The 12,371-nt window shown below is 34.8% G+C and overlaps 2 protein-coding genes across 8 annotated transcripts in view; one reads left to right on the top strand and one right to left on the bottom strand.

The window, feature by feature from the left end:
* Positions 1 to 2,598: 2,598 nt before the first annotated feature.
* On the top strand, positions 2,599 to 10,430 carry LOC125077185 (uncharacterized protein C05D11.1-like). The gene is made up of 18 exons (XM_047689029.1): positions 2,599 to 2,836; positions 2,939 to 3,284; positions 3,402 to 3,504; positions 3,773 to 3,895; positions 4,233 to 4,346; positions 4,782 to 4,934; positions 5,064 to 5,333; positions 6,099 to 6,241; positions 6,489 to 6,597; positions 6,711 to 6,881; positions 7,046 to 7,282; positions 7,528 to 7,647; positions 7,728 to 8,023; positions 8,298 to 8,472; positions 8,769 to 8,912; positions 9,000 to 9,157; positions 9,481 to 9,630; positions 9,846 to 10,430. The coding sequence occupies exons 1-18, from the start codon at positions 2,698 to 2,700 to the stop codon at positions 9,901 to 9,903; spliced, it is 3,009 nt and encodes a 1,002-aa protein (XP_047544985.1). The 5' UTR covers positions 2,599 to 2,697; the 3' UTR covers positions 9,904 to 10,430.
* Positions 10,427 to 12,371, bottom strand: part of LOC125077186 (protein ultraspiracle homolog) — a 39,601-nt gene continuing 37,656 nt past the window's right edge. For 6 of the 7 annotated variants that reach the window (XM_047689036.1, XM_047689031.1, XM_047689033.1 and 3 more), the window contains one exon: positions 10,427 to 12,068. In XM_047689036.1, coding sequence (XP_047544992.1) covers positions 12,017 to 12,068 — 52 coding nt within the window. In that variant the 3' untranslated portion in view covers positions 10,427 to 12,016. The remainder of the gene's footprint in view (positions 12,069 to 12,371) is intronic. The other variant, XM_047689035.1, reaches the window with a different exon arrangement.

The raw sequence follows: 12,371 nt of genomic DNA on the forward strand, positions 1-12,371 counted from the left end.
CAATATTCTGAATTTTAGTAATAATCTGCTCCTACAGTTTCATTGCAGGTCAAGTTACGAGGGACTGCAAGCAATTTACATGACTGATTCAAGAACAATGATATAATTATAATAATCACTCACGTAGCACGTCCAAGCAAACATCACCATGATGACTGTAATGGAACGAGCGTACATACTGAACATTGACCGTTCAGTGGTCATGTGGCTGTTGATCGACAACCGATGTCATTATTAAATCAATATCAAATGAGAATTTACGGGATCTTTATTTAAGTTAATAAACAATTCAATGAATTTACACTGATGTGCATTCGTGTGGCAGTCGATGTCAATTTTAATTGAAATAATAATACTACGAATCTGTTACCTGATGACAGATTATTTTAGTTGTCTGAAGATCCTGGGGTAACAAAGAAATAGAGATCTCTAATTATTTTCTAAGTAATATGTTAATTTTTTTCAATCGGATGTTTCAATAATCTACTGAGGTATTTCAAATTGAGTGCCGAGATTACCCAGTGGCAAGAACGCGTTCATCTTAACCGATGACTTGTTCGTTGTGTGCGAGTTCTAGCACAGGTAAGCATCACTGAATTTCCATGTTAAATATATGACATTTATAATTCATCTCGTGCTTGGTGGTGAAGGAAAATGTCGTGAAAAAACCCGCATGTCTAACTTCAATAAAATTCCACCACATATAAATCCACCAACCTGCATTAGAGCAGCGTGGTGGAATAAGCTCCAAACCTTCTTCTCAAAGGTAGAGTTGCTTTCAACGAGCAGAGGGTGTACTAGCTATTATTTTACATTAACTTTATAGAAAAATATTATTTTGATTATACTTAAGTCCTTAAATAAATAAATGTATATGAATTATATTTTCAAAAGTAAAGATTTATTGAATAGATATAAAATATCTATATACATGTAATAGTTTAAAACAAAAGTAAACACAATTGCTATAAGGATATATTACGTACGTTTATCCTAATAGCAATCCACAGATACAAATCTGATTATTATTTATCAGAAAAAAATATCACGTAATAAATAATTAAGTATTATCAATCATGGATTTAAAAACAAGCTTATCTTATAATTAACTAATTTTAACTCATATAAAAAAGAAAAACATCATTGTACTATTGTTTTTTTATTTGTCCATGGCGTTAAATTAATACAATATCATGTCATTTTCTTAATTGCATGATATGAAAATCTAATTAAAATTTGCAATTAACAAATTTATAACAAATTAATAACAAGAACACATCGATAACATGCATTCCATATATGTTTCGATCTTTTCTCCTATTTTATAACCTCCGTCGAAAATGAACATGATCGCATTGATCCCTCAAAATTAAAAGCAGATATGCCTATATGGCGAATAGAAATGGGACTAGAGCGGCAAAATTTAAGGGTTGGCAAAAAGTTGGTTTTTAGTCATTTGGAGTAATTGCTCTAGCAAGTCAAAGTTTAAAAACTCAACGTGTTTAAAGCACATCATAAAAAATATCTCATTTAATTCGTCACGTAATTCAATTTTCCATTATTTACAGGTCGTAGAGGGCTCTAGCCTAGGTGCTCAAGGTATCAAATCTGCCCTAGCGCATTGCCATAATCCTTATTCTATATCAATATTATCAACAACAATTGGACTCAATTTAATCTTAAGTAATTAATTTCACTAAACATTAAGCACTACGGATAGGTATTTTCTCATGTTTCATAAAAATAGCTATTAATGATCCTGATCAATATGAATCAATTAGATTTGAACCAGTAAATTAAGTAAGGTCTTCTAGTATATTTGTAAAAAAAATATACTAAACTGTTTGCTGAATTAATTACTTGCTTCGGATGATGGTCAAATTTTCTTTGAAACGAAGTGAATCCATCCAGCCAAAAAAATAAGCTAATGATGCACTTGAGCATTATATCGGACTTAATAAAAAATGAGCAAGTCACGCAGCAGTATAAGCAGAATGGCAGACAAATCACACAACAAATTTGAATTATTTTCCTTCTGAAAAAACTATTGACAGTGCATGTGTTATTCTTGTCCATTTAATTTCCACGCTTAAAAGTATTATTTTGCTTAGGTAAATTTGGAATACGGTACAACTTTAAGGTGTACATTATATCAGAAAACTTTACAATCTTACAATACGATAAAACTGATAACTTTTTTATGCAAACATGTAAATTTTTTAAAGTTTTTCTTTTTCTTTAATTTAATAATATATTAAAGTTAATATGAAAATGTAAATTAATGAATATGAGAATTAAATGTGATTGAAATAAAAATTTATTCAAATTCGTTCTATCAACTTTCAAGTACTTCCTAATCGTAATTTGAAATAGCTACCGATAGTTCTGAATATATAATATTCTACCTTAGATCAGTCTTGGTATGTGTTGTAATATCTACTTAATACTAGATAATAAAATTCGCAGATAATAAATCGAACTTCATATTAAGGTTTCCGATTCGTAGAACAGCACGATATATTGTTTTGACAACAAAACAATCAATGTTAATGTCATTAAGTGAAATGTCAACGATTTGACATTTCGACCTTGCTATATCACCCACATGATCTCAGATTGCCGGTAATCGGTAAACTGTAAAAGCGACGACATTTTTATTTTGTTGTTATTGTATAGTTTAACTATATTAAAGTAATTATGTCTCACTTCAAATTAATATCTTCTATAAAAGCTTCTGATGTAATACCTGTTAATAAATATGTATCAGATAAGACTGGATTAACGGTAATAATAGCAAACGTTGAGGGTCCCCTGGTCAAAGGATTTTTTTGCCTTGGTACGTGAACTTTCATTACTCTTAATTTTCATGCGATAAATCTGCTGTCACATCAGCTTGCTTATCTATAAACTATGTTGTAAACTAAATATTTCTTTTTAGCAACGGAAGCTCATGATGATGACGGCTTGCCGCATACATTAGAACATCTTATCTTCTTGGGCTCAGAGCGCTACCCATACAAGGGTATCCTAGATTTATTGGCCAACCGTTGCATGGCACATGGCACCAATGCCTGGACTGACATAGATCATACCTGCTACACCATCCACACTGCCGGAGATGCTGGAATGTTAACTTTACTGCCTATCTACCTCGATCATATCCTGAGACCAACGCTCACGGACCAAGGTTTTACAACTGAGGTCCACCACATTGATGGTGATGGAGAAGATGCAGGTGTTGTATATTGTGAAATGCAGGGACGAGAAAATACAGCAGATTGCAGGTACATTAGTTCAATGACTAATTGAGAATGAGATAATATCTATATATTTTACTGAAGTATTAACACAATAAATAATAATGTTTTATAAAATTTAATTTTTTCTTAAATATATTCCAGATGTGAGTTGAGCTTACAACGGGCTATGTATCCTAATAGCGGATATTCATCAGAGACAGGTGGCATAATGAAAAATCTGAGAACTTCCACCAACAATACTAAAGTAAATATAAATATTTTTAACTTTTATATAATTTTACTAGTGGTAGTTGTATTTTATCTATAATAATAATAATATAAAAAAAACTTACATTCAATAACACAATATTAAAAAAAAAAAAATGTACAACAGGCGGTCTTATCGCTTAACAGCGATTTCTTCCAGACAACCAGCATGGAGGAGTTAATGTGAAAAAGCGGATATATCTATTAAGGGATCATAAATTTATTTTGTATATTTCGGCATATTTACTTTACAAATCAATTTACAGGTGCGAGATTTCCATAAGAAATTCTATAGAGCAGAAAATTTAACGATTATCTTAACAGGCCAAATTGAAGCTGAGAATGTATTCAAGGCACTTGCTATTGTGGAGGATGACATCATCGCAAAGGTGAACCAAATGTACCTATTATATAGTGATCATTCAGGTAGTTAAACAGGTTGAATTTACAATCTTGTAGTTCTCGTCTCTAAATATGTAATACCTACCATATTTCTAAAAAATAAAAGTTGTCTTATGAATATAGCACTAACTAGAGACAATTTTTAATACTAAATAGTTTAACTACTTACTACTATAATGTAAACAACTCCCATACATTCAGAAGATATATATTATTGTTTGCATTACATTTTGTTTAGTTTCTGATGTGGTTTTAGATTAAAAAATTAACAAACCTGTTCTTATTTTTATATAAAAGTTTAATGCAATCTATTCCAATATTTAGAGAGAAAAGGTTCCTCAAGAAGAATGGGTTAAACCATGGCAAACCATTCCTCCTTCACCAAACTACGGAGAACGAAGGGAACAATGGCCTGCTGATACTGAAGATTGTGGACAGGTCTTTTTTTTTAATAATAACATTATTCAAAATAGATTCCTTTTGTTCCTAGCTTTGAATTGACAAAAAAAAACCTTGTTGGTTTTGAATTGTATGTTTAGTTATAAACATTTGTAAACATACATTACAAAAATGCTGCATTTGAGATAAACCATTGTGACCAATGGCCCATACGCATCCAACTACAGCCTTAAAGACACTGATTTGTACAATGAGATCCTAGAATGTATATATTTATATGCACTTAATCTATTTTTTTTTTTGTTAAAGTAGTAGGCTTCTTGATTACTGTAATTACAAGCATTAAGGACATAACATTTCCGTTACCAATCTTAGCAATGTAATGTCCTGTTGTGGTGGTGGATCTGTCTACCCATTTAGAAATATGTAATATATTTTTACTGAGTAATCTTTGTTTTTATAAATAATGTACAGGTGCTATTCGGCTGGCGTGGGCCGCTGCTAACGGAGTCGTCGGCGCTGACAGATCTGACGGGCTGCGCGGTGCTGCTGCGCTACCTGTGCGACACGGCCGCCGCGCCGCTGCAGCGGCGCCTCGTGGAGCGCGAGGACGCGCTCGCCGGAGACGTTAGTCACTGTCCACCTAACTACCTGATCTTGATATATTATTAACAACAAGCTGTTCTTGACTAACTTGGTGATTTTGCGATCTTATACGAGTAGATAACACAAAGTCAATGATGCTTTTGTTCCCAGGTTTCCTACAATCTAACTGAGAACATCGCGCCATTGATAAAAATCGAACTAGACAATGTTCCAATAAATAAGCTGGAAACTGCTCGTGATGAAGCTCGTGAATGTTTAAAGAGTGTTATCTCTGGTGAGGAAGCTATTGATATGGATCGCATGAAACGACTCTTAAGGAAGCAGCTGAGAGAGACAATGGCCAGCTTAGAGTCTGATCCACATCATTCGATCGCTTTCAGATGTATTGGTGATGCTTTATATTCGCAGAATGAACAAGATGTGAGTACAAATAAGTTATATTTGAAATAAAATCTTCATTGAGACTTTCAGATCGGCAAACGGGCAAATGGACCACCTGGCGATGGCGAGTGATCACCACCGCCCGTAGACAATGGCGCTGTAATAAAAATTAACAATTCCTTACATCGCCAGTGCACCACCAACCTTGGGAATTAAGATATTATGTCCCTTGTACCTGTACTACTGATGACTCGCTCAACCATCCACTGCTGACTAATGAGTGCTGATGGATAAATATGTGGTAAAATTTCGTCTGACCTGTAATGGTTGTTCAAAATTACAACATGAAAACAATATACTCAGTAAAAACTCAGTGGTGCTTTCAGAGTTCGATCAAAAAATATTTGGTTGAGACTCATTTCAAACTACTTCATCTCAGTTGTAAAAACTTAATACTAATCTCATACATAAGCAGCCCGTAAATGTCCCACTGCTGGGATAAAGGCCTCCTCTCCCTTTGAGGAGAAGGTTTGGAGCATATTCCACCACGCTGCTCCAATGCGGGTTGGCGGAATACACATGTGGCTGAATTTCGTTGAAATTAGACACATGCAGGTTTCCTCACGATGTTTTCCTTCACCGCCGAGCACGAGATGAATTATAAACACAAATTAAGCACATGAAATTTCAGTGGTGCCTGCCTGGGTTTGAACCCGAAATCATCGGTTAAGATGCACGCGTTCTAACCACTGGGCCATCTCGGCTCTAATCTCATACTTTACTACATTTTGTTTTCTTTTTCAGTTTGTGTCTCGTATGAATCCACAACAAACTCTACAGGAGTTACTGACAGAAAATGTAGATTATTGGTTAGGACTGTTAAAGAAGTACTTCTCTGACGATTTAGTCACCATCATTGGATCACCTAGTATTGCATTGCAAGCAAAGTAAGTAAATATTTATACATTATATTATTACATTGGATAAAAATAAGTAGTGTTATACATGTCCCATATTATAACAAAATATAAAGTTAAATGTCATTCAGCGCAGTCTTAATCTTTAAAATTGTATTTTAAAACTTGTAATAATAACATTTAAATGTTACATTATAACAATTTTCACAATACATATTTTATGCAATAATATCATATGAAAGCTTTATATTTCTAAACATGTTATTGTTTCTACAAGGATGGCAGAAGAAGAAAAGAAGAGAATAGAAGAACAAAGAGCTCAATTAGGTGAAAGTGGATTAGCAGAAAAGGCTAAACAATTGGAGGATGCTATGGAATTTAATGAGGTAATATCAATTAAATTTTCATTGGAAATTTAACTTCGATAGGAAGGATGATGATATATATAAAAAAGGCGATAATGCCAACACGTTGCTAAACTGTCGTCCCCACCCCGCAGCTCCCCCCTCCAGCCGGTACGCTGGCGGCGGTGCCCGTGCCGCCGTGCGACGGCCTGCGCTGCCACAACATTCGCACCTGGAGCAGCGGCTCCGAGCCCTGCCCTCACTTCGACCTGACGCAGGTGCCGCTCTACACGAGGGTCCACAGCCTCAACACGAACTTCGTATATGTGAGTCATTTGAAGTAGTACTTTCATTTCTATGAAGCATTCGTACCAATTATTAATTAAAAATTTCTTAAATTTAAAACATGCTCTCTTTTAAAAACTGTGTTCGGTGGGATCTTCTTTCTATCAACAAGAAAAACTGCAAACAAATTGACTAAATTTTTCAGATAAACATAATCCTCGATACCATGAGAGTGGATCAAAAAACACGCAAGTGGCTTCCTCTTCTCCTCAATGCGCTGGCCGAGTGCCCGGTGTGGCGCGGTAACGAACTGATATCCCATGAAGAAGTTATCTCGACCACGGAACAGCTAACAGTGACCTTCAACAACGATATCGGGTTCGGTCGTCCCGGGAACTTTGCAGTGGGCCAGTTTGGCAACTTTGTTCACATCGAAACAAGGGTATGAATCTTACTTTTATTTGATAAGTATTTTGCATTGTAAAAGCTAAAAATGGTGCGGAACCAAGTCATTAACAAAGCATTCCCAAAGACGTGAGTCACGCCGGCCGAATGTCCGGATAATATGTTGTCTTACAATGTTATAAAGCTCACTGCGCCGATGTTGATGGTGATGTAACTTATCTTGATAAGTTTAAACAAATATCTTATTTATTTTTATTCAATTTGAATGATTACTTATTTCAGTGTGAACCAGCAGATTATGAAGAAGTTGTAAATCATCTTTATGAAGTCTTATATGCAGCTGAAATTACTAAGGAAAGACTATTAGTATTTACTCAAAGATTGCTCAATGATGTATCTCAGGTACGAAATAAAAACAGCATATACTTAATGTATGTTTAAAAACTCTGATTTTATATTTAAATAATTTGAAATCCCCCCAGGTGAGAAGAAACGGTCACAAAATGGTATATGACATCCTACGAGACTCGCTTTACTCAAAGGACAGTAATGTCCACTGGAGTTCTGTCCTCCGGCAACAGAAGTTCCTCAAAGAGCTCATCGAGCAACTAAACGCGGGCGGCGACTCAGCCGAAGCGGCGTTGAAAGAAGCGAAACAAACGTTCAAGAACATCACGGAGAGTGCGTGGTTACATCTCGCTACCGACTTCGAGCGGTACAAGATTAGCGTGGAGCCTTGGAAGAGATTTGCCAGAGAGAACGAAATCACTCCTATCGAGTAAGTTTACAAGATATTATCATACTATATTATAGCTGTCACCAAACTCGTATCGCTTCTGAAGTTGCGACGAGAGACCTCGCAAATAACTATTGCTGTTAAATCAGAAGCTGGTGACTGGTGTTGTTGAGATCAATTAGTTTTTTGTTTTCTTTTATAGTTAATTGTTTCGTTTTATTTACATAAATACCAATAATAAAATGAGCTGAGGCGGATGTTCAAAACTAAAATAAATATTGTTTACTACATAGGGTTTTGTCGAAACATTTTACAGGCCTAAATTGTACATGGACGCGGAGCTGATGAGCGGGTGGGGCGGCGGTATGGTAGTCGGAGTGGGCGGCTTAGAGTCTTCGTTCGTAGTGCAGCTGAGTCCCGGCCCGCTGGGCTACGCCCTGCCCGACGCCGCTCCGCTGGCCGTCGCGCTCAACTACTTCACGCAGCTGGAGGTGCATCGTTACACACTTACTCCTGATTTTATTGTAGCTTAATATTATTGATAAAGTGAAGATTCTCTAGGCACAGTGAGATTAAGAGTTTATGGTCTAATTTAGACTCAAGTATTGACCCACTGATATCTCGTTTACTACAGTTGCACAATCTTTTGTCTTTAACTAATACTTAAAATTTACGTTCTTTTAAATATCTGCCTAAACCCAAAATATGAAATATTATAGGCCATGTAATTTTATCACTCCTCAATTATCTTTTATTGTAAAAATAACCTTGGTTCTTTTCACGACAGGGCCCAATGTGGCGATTGATACGCGGATGTGGACTCTCATACGGCTACGGTATCCGTCCCTCACAAAACGAGGGTCGCCTTGCCTTTTCGCTGTATCGTGCAACCAATGCTGTGGCTGCCTACACAAAAGCTAAGGCCATAGTGGTAAATATATTTAATACATTTCGTAAATAAAATATAAAATTAGATTATTTTCAAATTATGGTATCAATGTTATATATTCATTTTAAGGAGGAATATTTAGCCGAGGGCAAGTTCGACGAAGATCTATTCGCATCAGCTAAAAGCACAGCGCTATTCGAGGTAGTGGAGAACGAAAAGTGCCCCGCCGACGTTGTCTGCCAATCTCTCTTCAATTATATCAAACAAGCGGGCGAAACATATAATAGGTAGGTTTCATTTGTCCGATGAATATGAAACTTTTACGTTATGATAGGTGTCGGATTCAGGAAGAGTATGGACGACTATATGCCCAATATGAGAAACCAAATGGTTTCTGGCTAAATTTTAAGATTACAGTCTACAATTACTGCCCTGCAATAAAACCCTGCACAATGAGCGTTTATGTGTAGTGGGAGAGGTGTGTTATTTAACGCTACCGCGTCGCTACTTTCCTTACTAACAAAAGTACTATGTTCCGCTATTTTGATTTACCTCTATCGTACTCGGTTACAAGTCATTAACTCACGCAAGACTACAATCCCGTGCGCAGAGAGCTGGTGTGCGCGATCGCGGCGGTGACGCCCGAGGCGGCGCACGCGGCGGCGCGGCGCTGGCTGGGCGCGCTGTTCGCGGCCGACAGCAAGCTGGCCGTCGTGTGCCACCCCAGCAAGGTGGCCGACGTGCAGGCCGCCTTCCGAAAGTACGTCGTCGCTGCTGATGTTCATTTTTTCTATTTCACCTTAAAATAGAATCGTTAAGACTCTATTTCCAAATATTGTTTCATGAAAAAATAATAATTTTAATCACTGAGATTATTTATATTGTTTCAGTTAAATAAAACGTTCCATTACTTCTGTTATTTATTAAAATTTCCGTTAATTTTTGTGTCCATAAATCGTGTGTTTATTTTTACAGAATTAACGTGACACTGGACGCTTTCGACTCCATGGAAGCATCACATTTCAACAAATGACCTTACAGACCGTCTTAAAATATACAGTATATTTTATGCATTTATTGTAAGTTTAATGCAGTATTTTAATTAATTATCAATATAAAGATTTATGTAATGTTTTATTATACTTATATAGTAACTAAAACTGCTTGGCTGTGCCTAAACATATGTAGCCAATTAAGGCGTGGATATATGTGAGGTGGCTTCACTATATATAACATTTCCTCTTTACTTAAGTTTGTTTTAAAAACATTATATACCATGTACCCTCTATTTTCGTAGTTTTTCAATATCTATTGCTACATTTATTTATTGACATCATGATTTATGAATCGTGGCGAAAAGATCTGTCACACTTCCCTGCAAACAGCGGCACAGGGAATGCGAGGACTGCGCGGAGCTTACGGTTCAATCGAGCAAAGGCGACTTATATCCACATCTTAAATATTGTCTAAGCGAGAATGTTATGCCATGGAATTTAACTATGTTATAATATCCGTATTTTTTATTTTCGTGAGAATAAAAATAAATAAAACAAATGTTAATTTGATGATTTTATTTTAATCACCATTAATCTTAAAGCTATGTCTATACAAAAAATATAACTTAAATATAGTCAGATATTTAGTGAACATTATTATAAATCATCTCACAACCGCTGCAACATCTCCGATATAAAATTCGAACTTTCCCATGGAAACATTTGACCCTTTAATATTACATTCACGAATGATCAACAGCAATATCTGTCAACAAAAATATTGAGAATGTAGAGAAGGCTTTATTTAAAGACTCCTTATATTTAATATTGTTTTAACCTATTTTTAACGAGCAAGTCAGCTTTCTACTTGAGCTCTCCGCTACATTCTGCACCATCTATAATAAAATATTTATAGAATTAACAATGACGTATTTTTGTGATAAATTTTGATTCAAACTATTGAAATGTTACGATTTTCCCATATTACTTTTGTAGCAGATCTTTCTGTTCAAATAATACTGGCTAATTATATTTAACTGCCATTTGAAATGCTTCTCGTTATTGAGGTAAAAATACTGGCCTAAAAATAATTAACTCTTCAATATTAATAAAATAGGCCATTGACACCATCTCTCATGTTTGTTTAAACATAAACATCCATCACAATACCACGAGTATAGGATAAAATACAGTTTAATTTTATAATTTAATTGTAATTAGGTATTACTTTTATTATTAATAAATTGTACATGCAAGGATTTATTTACATTAATTATTATCAGTAATATTATAAAATTTAATGATAACGCTACACTTGTCCGGTGTGCATTTTAAAATGCATAATACAGCACCAACATAATTAAAAACCGGATTATTATTTATTTAATTATGTCATAATGATAACACATCTGTACACAATTTGACGTCAACCAATCAACAATGTTTTGACATTGAAAACTATGGTATATAACTTAGGTCTTAGGGCATAATAACTATACTAATAACTTTAGTAAATAATAAAAAGATTTGGTAGAACATTAAAATTACCTAAACTTAAATTATAATGTTACTACAAACATTTAACAGACGATTACAGTTTCCTATAAATGACGATTAATTGCAATATATAATTGTTAAAATTATTTTACAATAGACGAGGCGGCCCCATTTACATTAAATAACATCTTTGACGACAACAAGTTCAATGTTTACACGTGGACGCTTTTAATTCATAACATAACGGCTGAAGCTACAACATAAAAAGCTAGCAAATTTGACTATTATATTTTTCCAAAAGAGCAAAGCGTGCACATGAAACATACAAATTTTGTCATATTTACGCCCATAACAATCTTAATCAAATTAAAAACTCGACCTTGGTTGTAATGATATTCCTTGACCGAGAAACTAACAAATTTAACTAATACATATGTTACCGTCTCGGACGTGTCGTAGAGCTCGGGTGACGAATGACATTGAAGGATTTCCAGGTGACAAACTAACGGTTCAATTTTAATTGCTGAATCCTCATTGTTATTCACTTATGGCGATCACATTAAATTATACAATAATATTGACATACATCACCATCCAAGAACAGAGTTACAAAGAATGAGATAGCAATACACTGAGTTTTACCGTTTCATTCGTTCAACGAGCGAAAGAAGGAAATGATGATATCATCGGCATACCGATTGTAGTTCTGAAAGAAACATAATTGATTTTGATTGCCCAAGTCGATAATCGAAGGTTGTGATGATTGAACGAATGTTATTTTTAACAAGGAAATTGAGTCTACTGTTTTCATACAAAATATTTACAATAAGTAACTTTTATTACTTTAGGTTCCAGTAATACAATAATATTAATATTTATAATATTTATCTCTACAAATTGAATAAAATGGGATTATAAAGTGACGTATTAACTAACATCACTTAATAAATATGATGAAAATGTTTTGAAAAACAAATCTTAGTACAAAATGAAACCAGTTAAAAGAACA

Source organism: Vanessa atalanta, chromosome 3, assembly GCF_905147765.1.
Source record: "Vanessa atalanta chromosome 3, ilVanAtal1.2, whole genome shotgun sequence".
NCBI classification, from domain to species: Eukaryota; Metazoa; Arthropoda; class Insecta; order Lepidoptera; family Nymphalidae; genus Vanessa; species Vanessa atalanta.

Bases quoted from the DNA above. Each gene is read 5' to 3' on its own strand.
- LOC125077185 (XM_047689029.1), top strand. From the start codon at position 2,698: ATGTCTCACTTCAAATTAATATCTTCTATAAAAGCTTCTGATGTAATA. The intron at 8,024-8,297 runs GTAAGTTTACAA...AACATTTTACAG, and splicing joins AACGAAATCACTCCTATCGA to GCCTAAATTGTACATGGACG. The intron at 8,913-8,999 runs GTAAATATATTT...ATTCATTTTAAG, and splicing joins CAAAAGCTAAGGCCATAGTG to GAGGAATATTTAGCCGAGGG.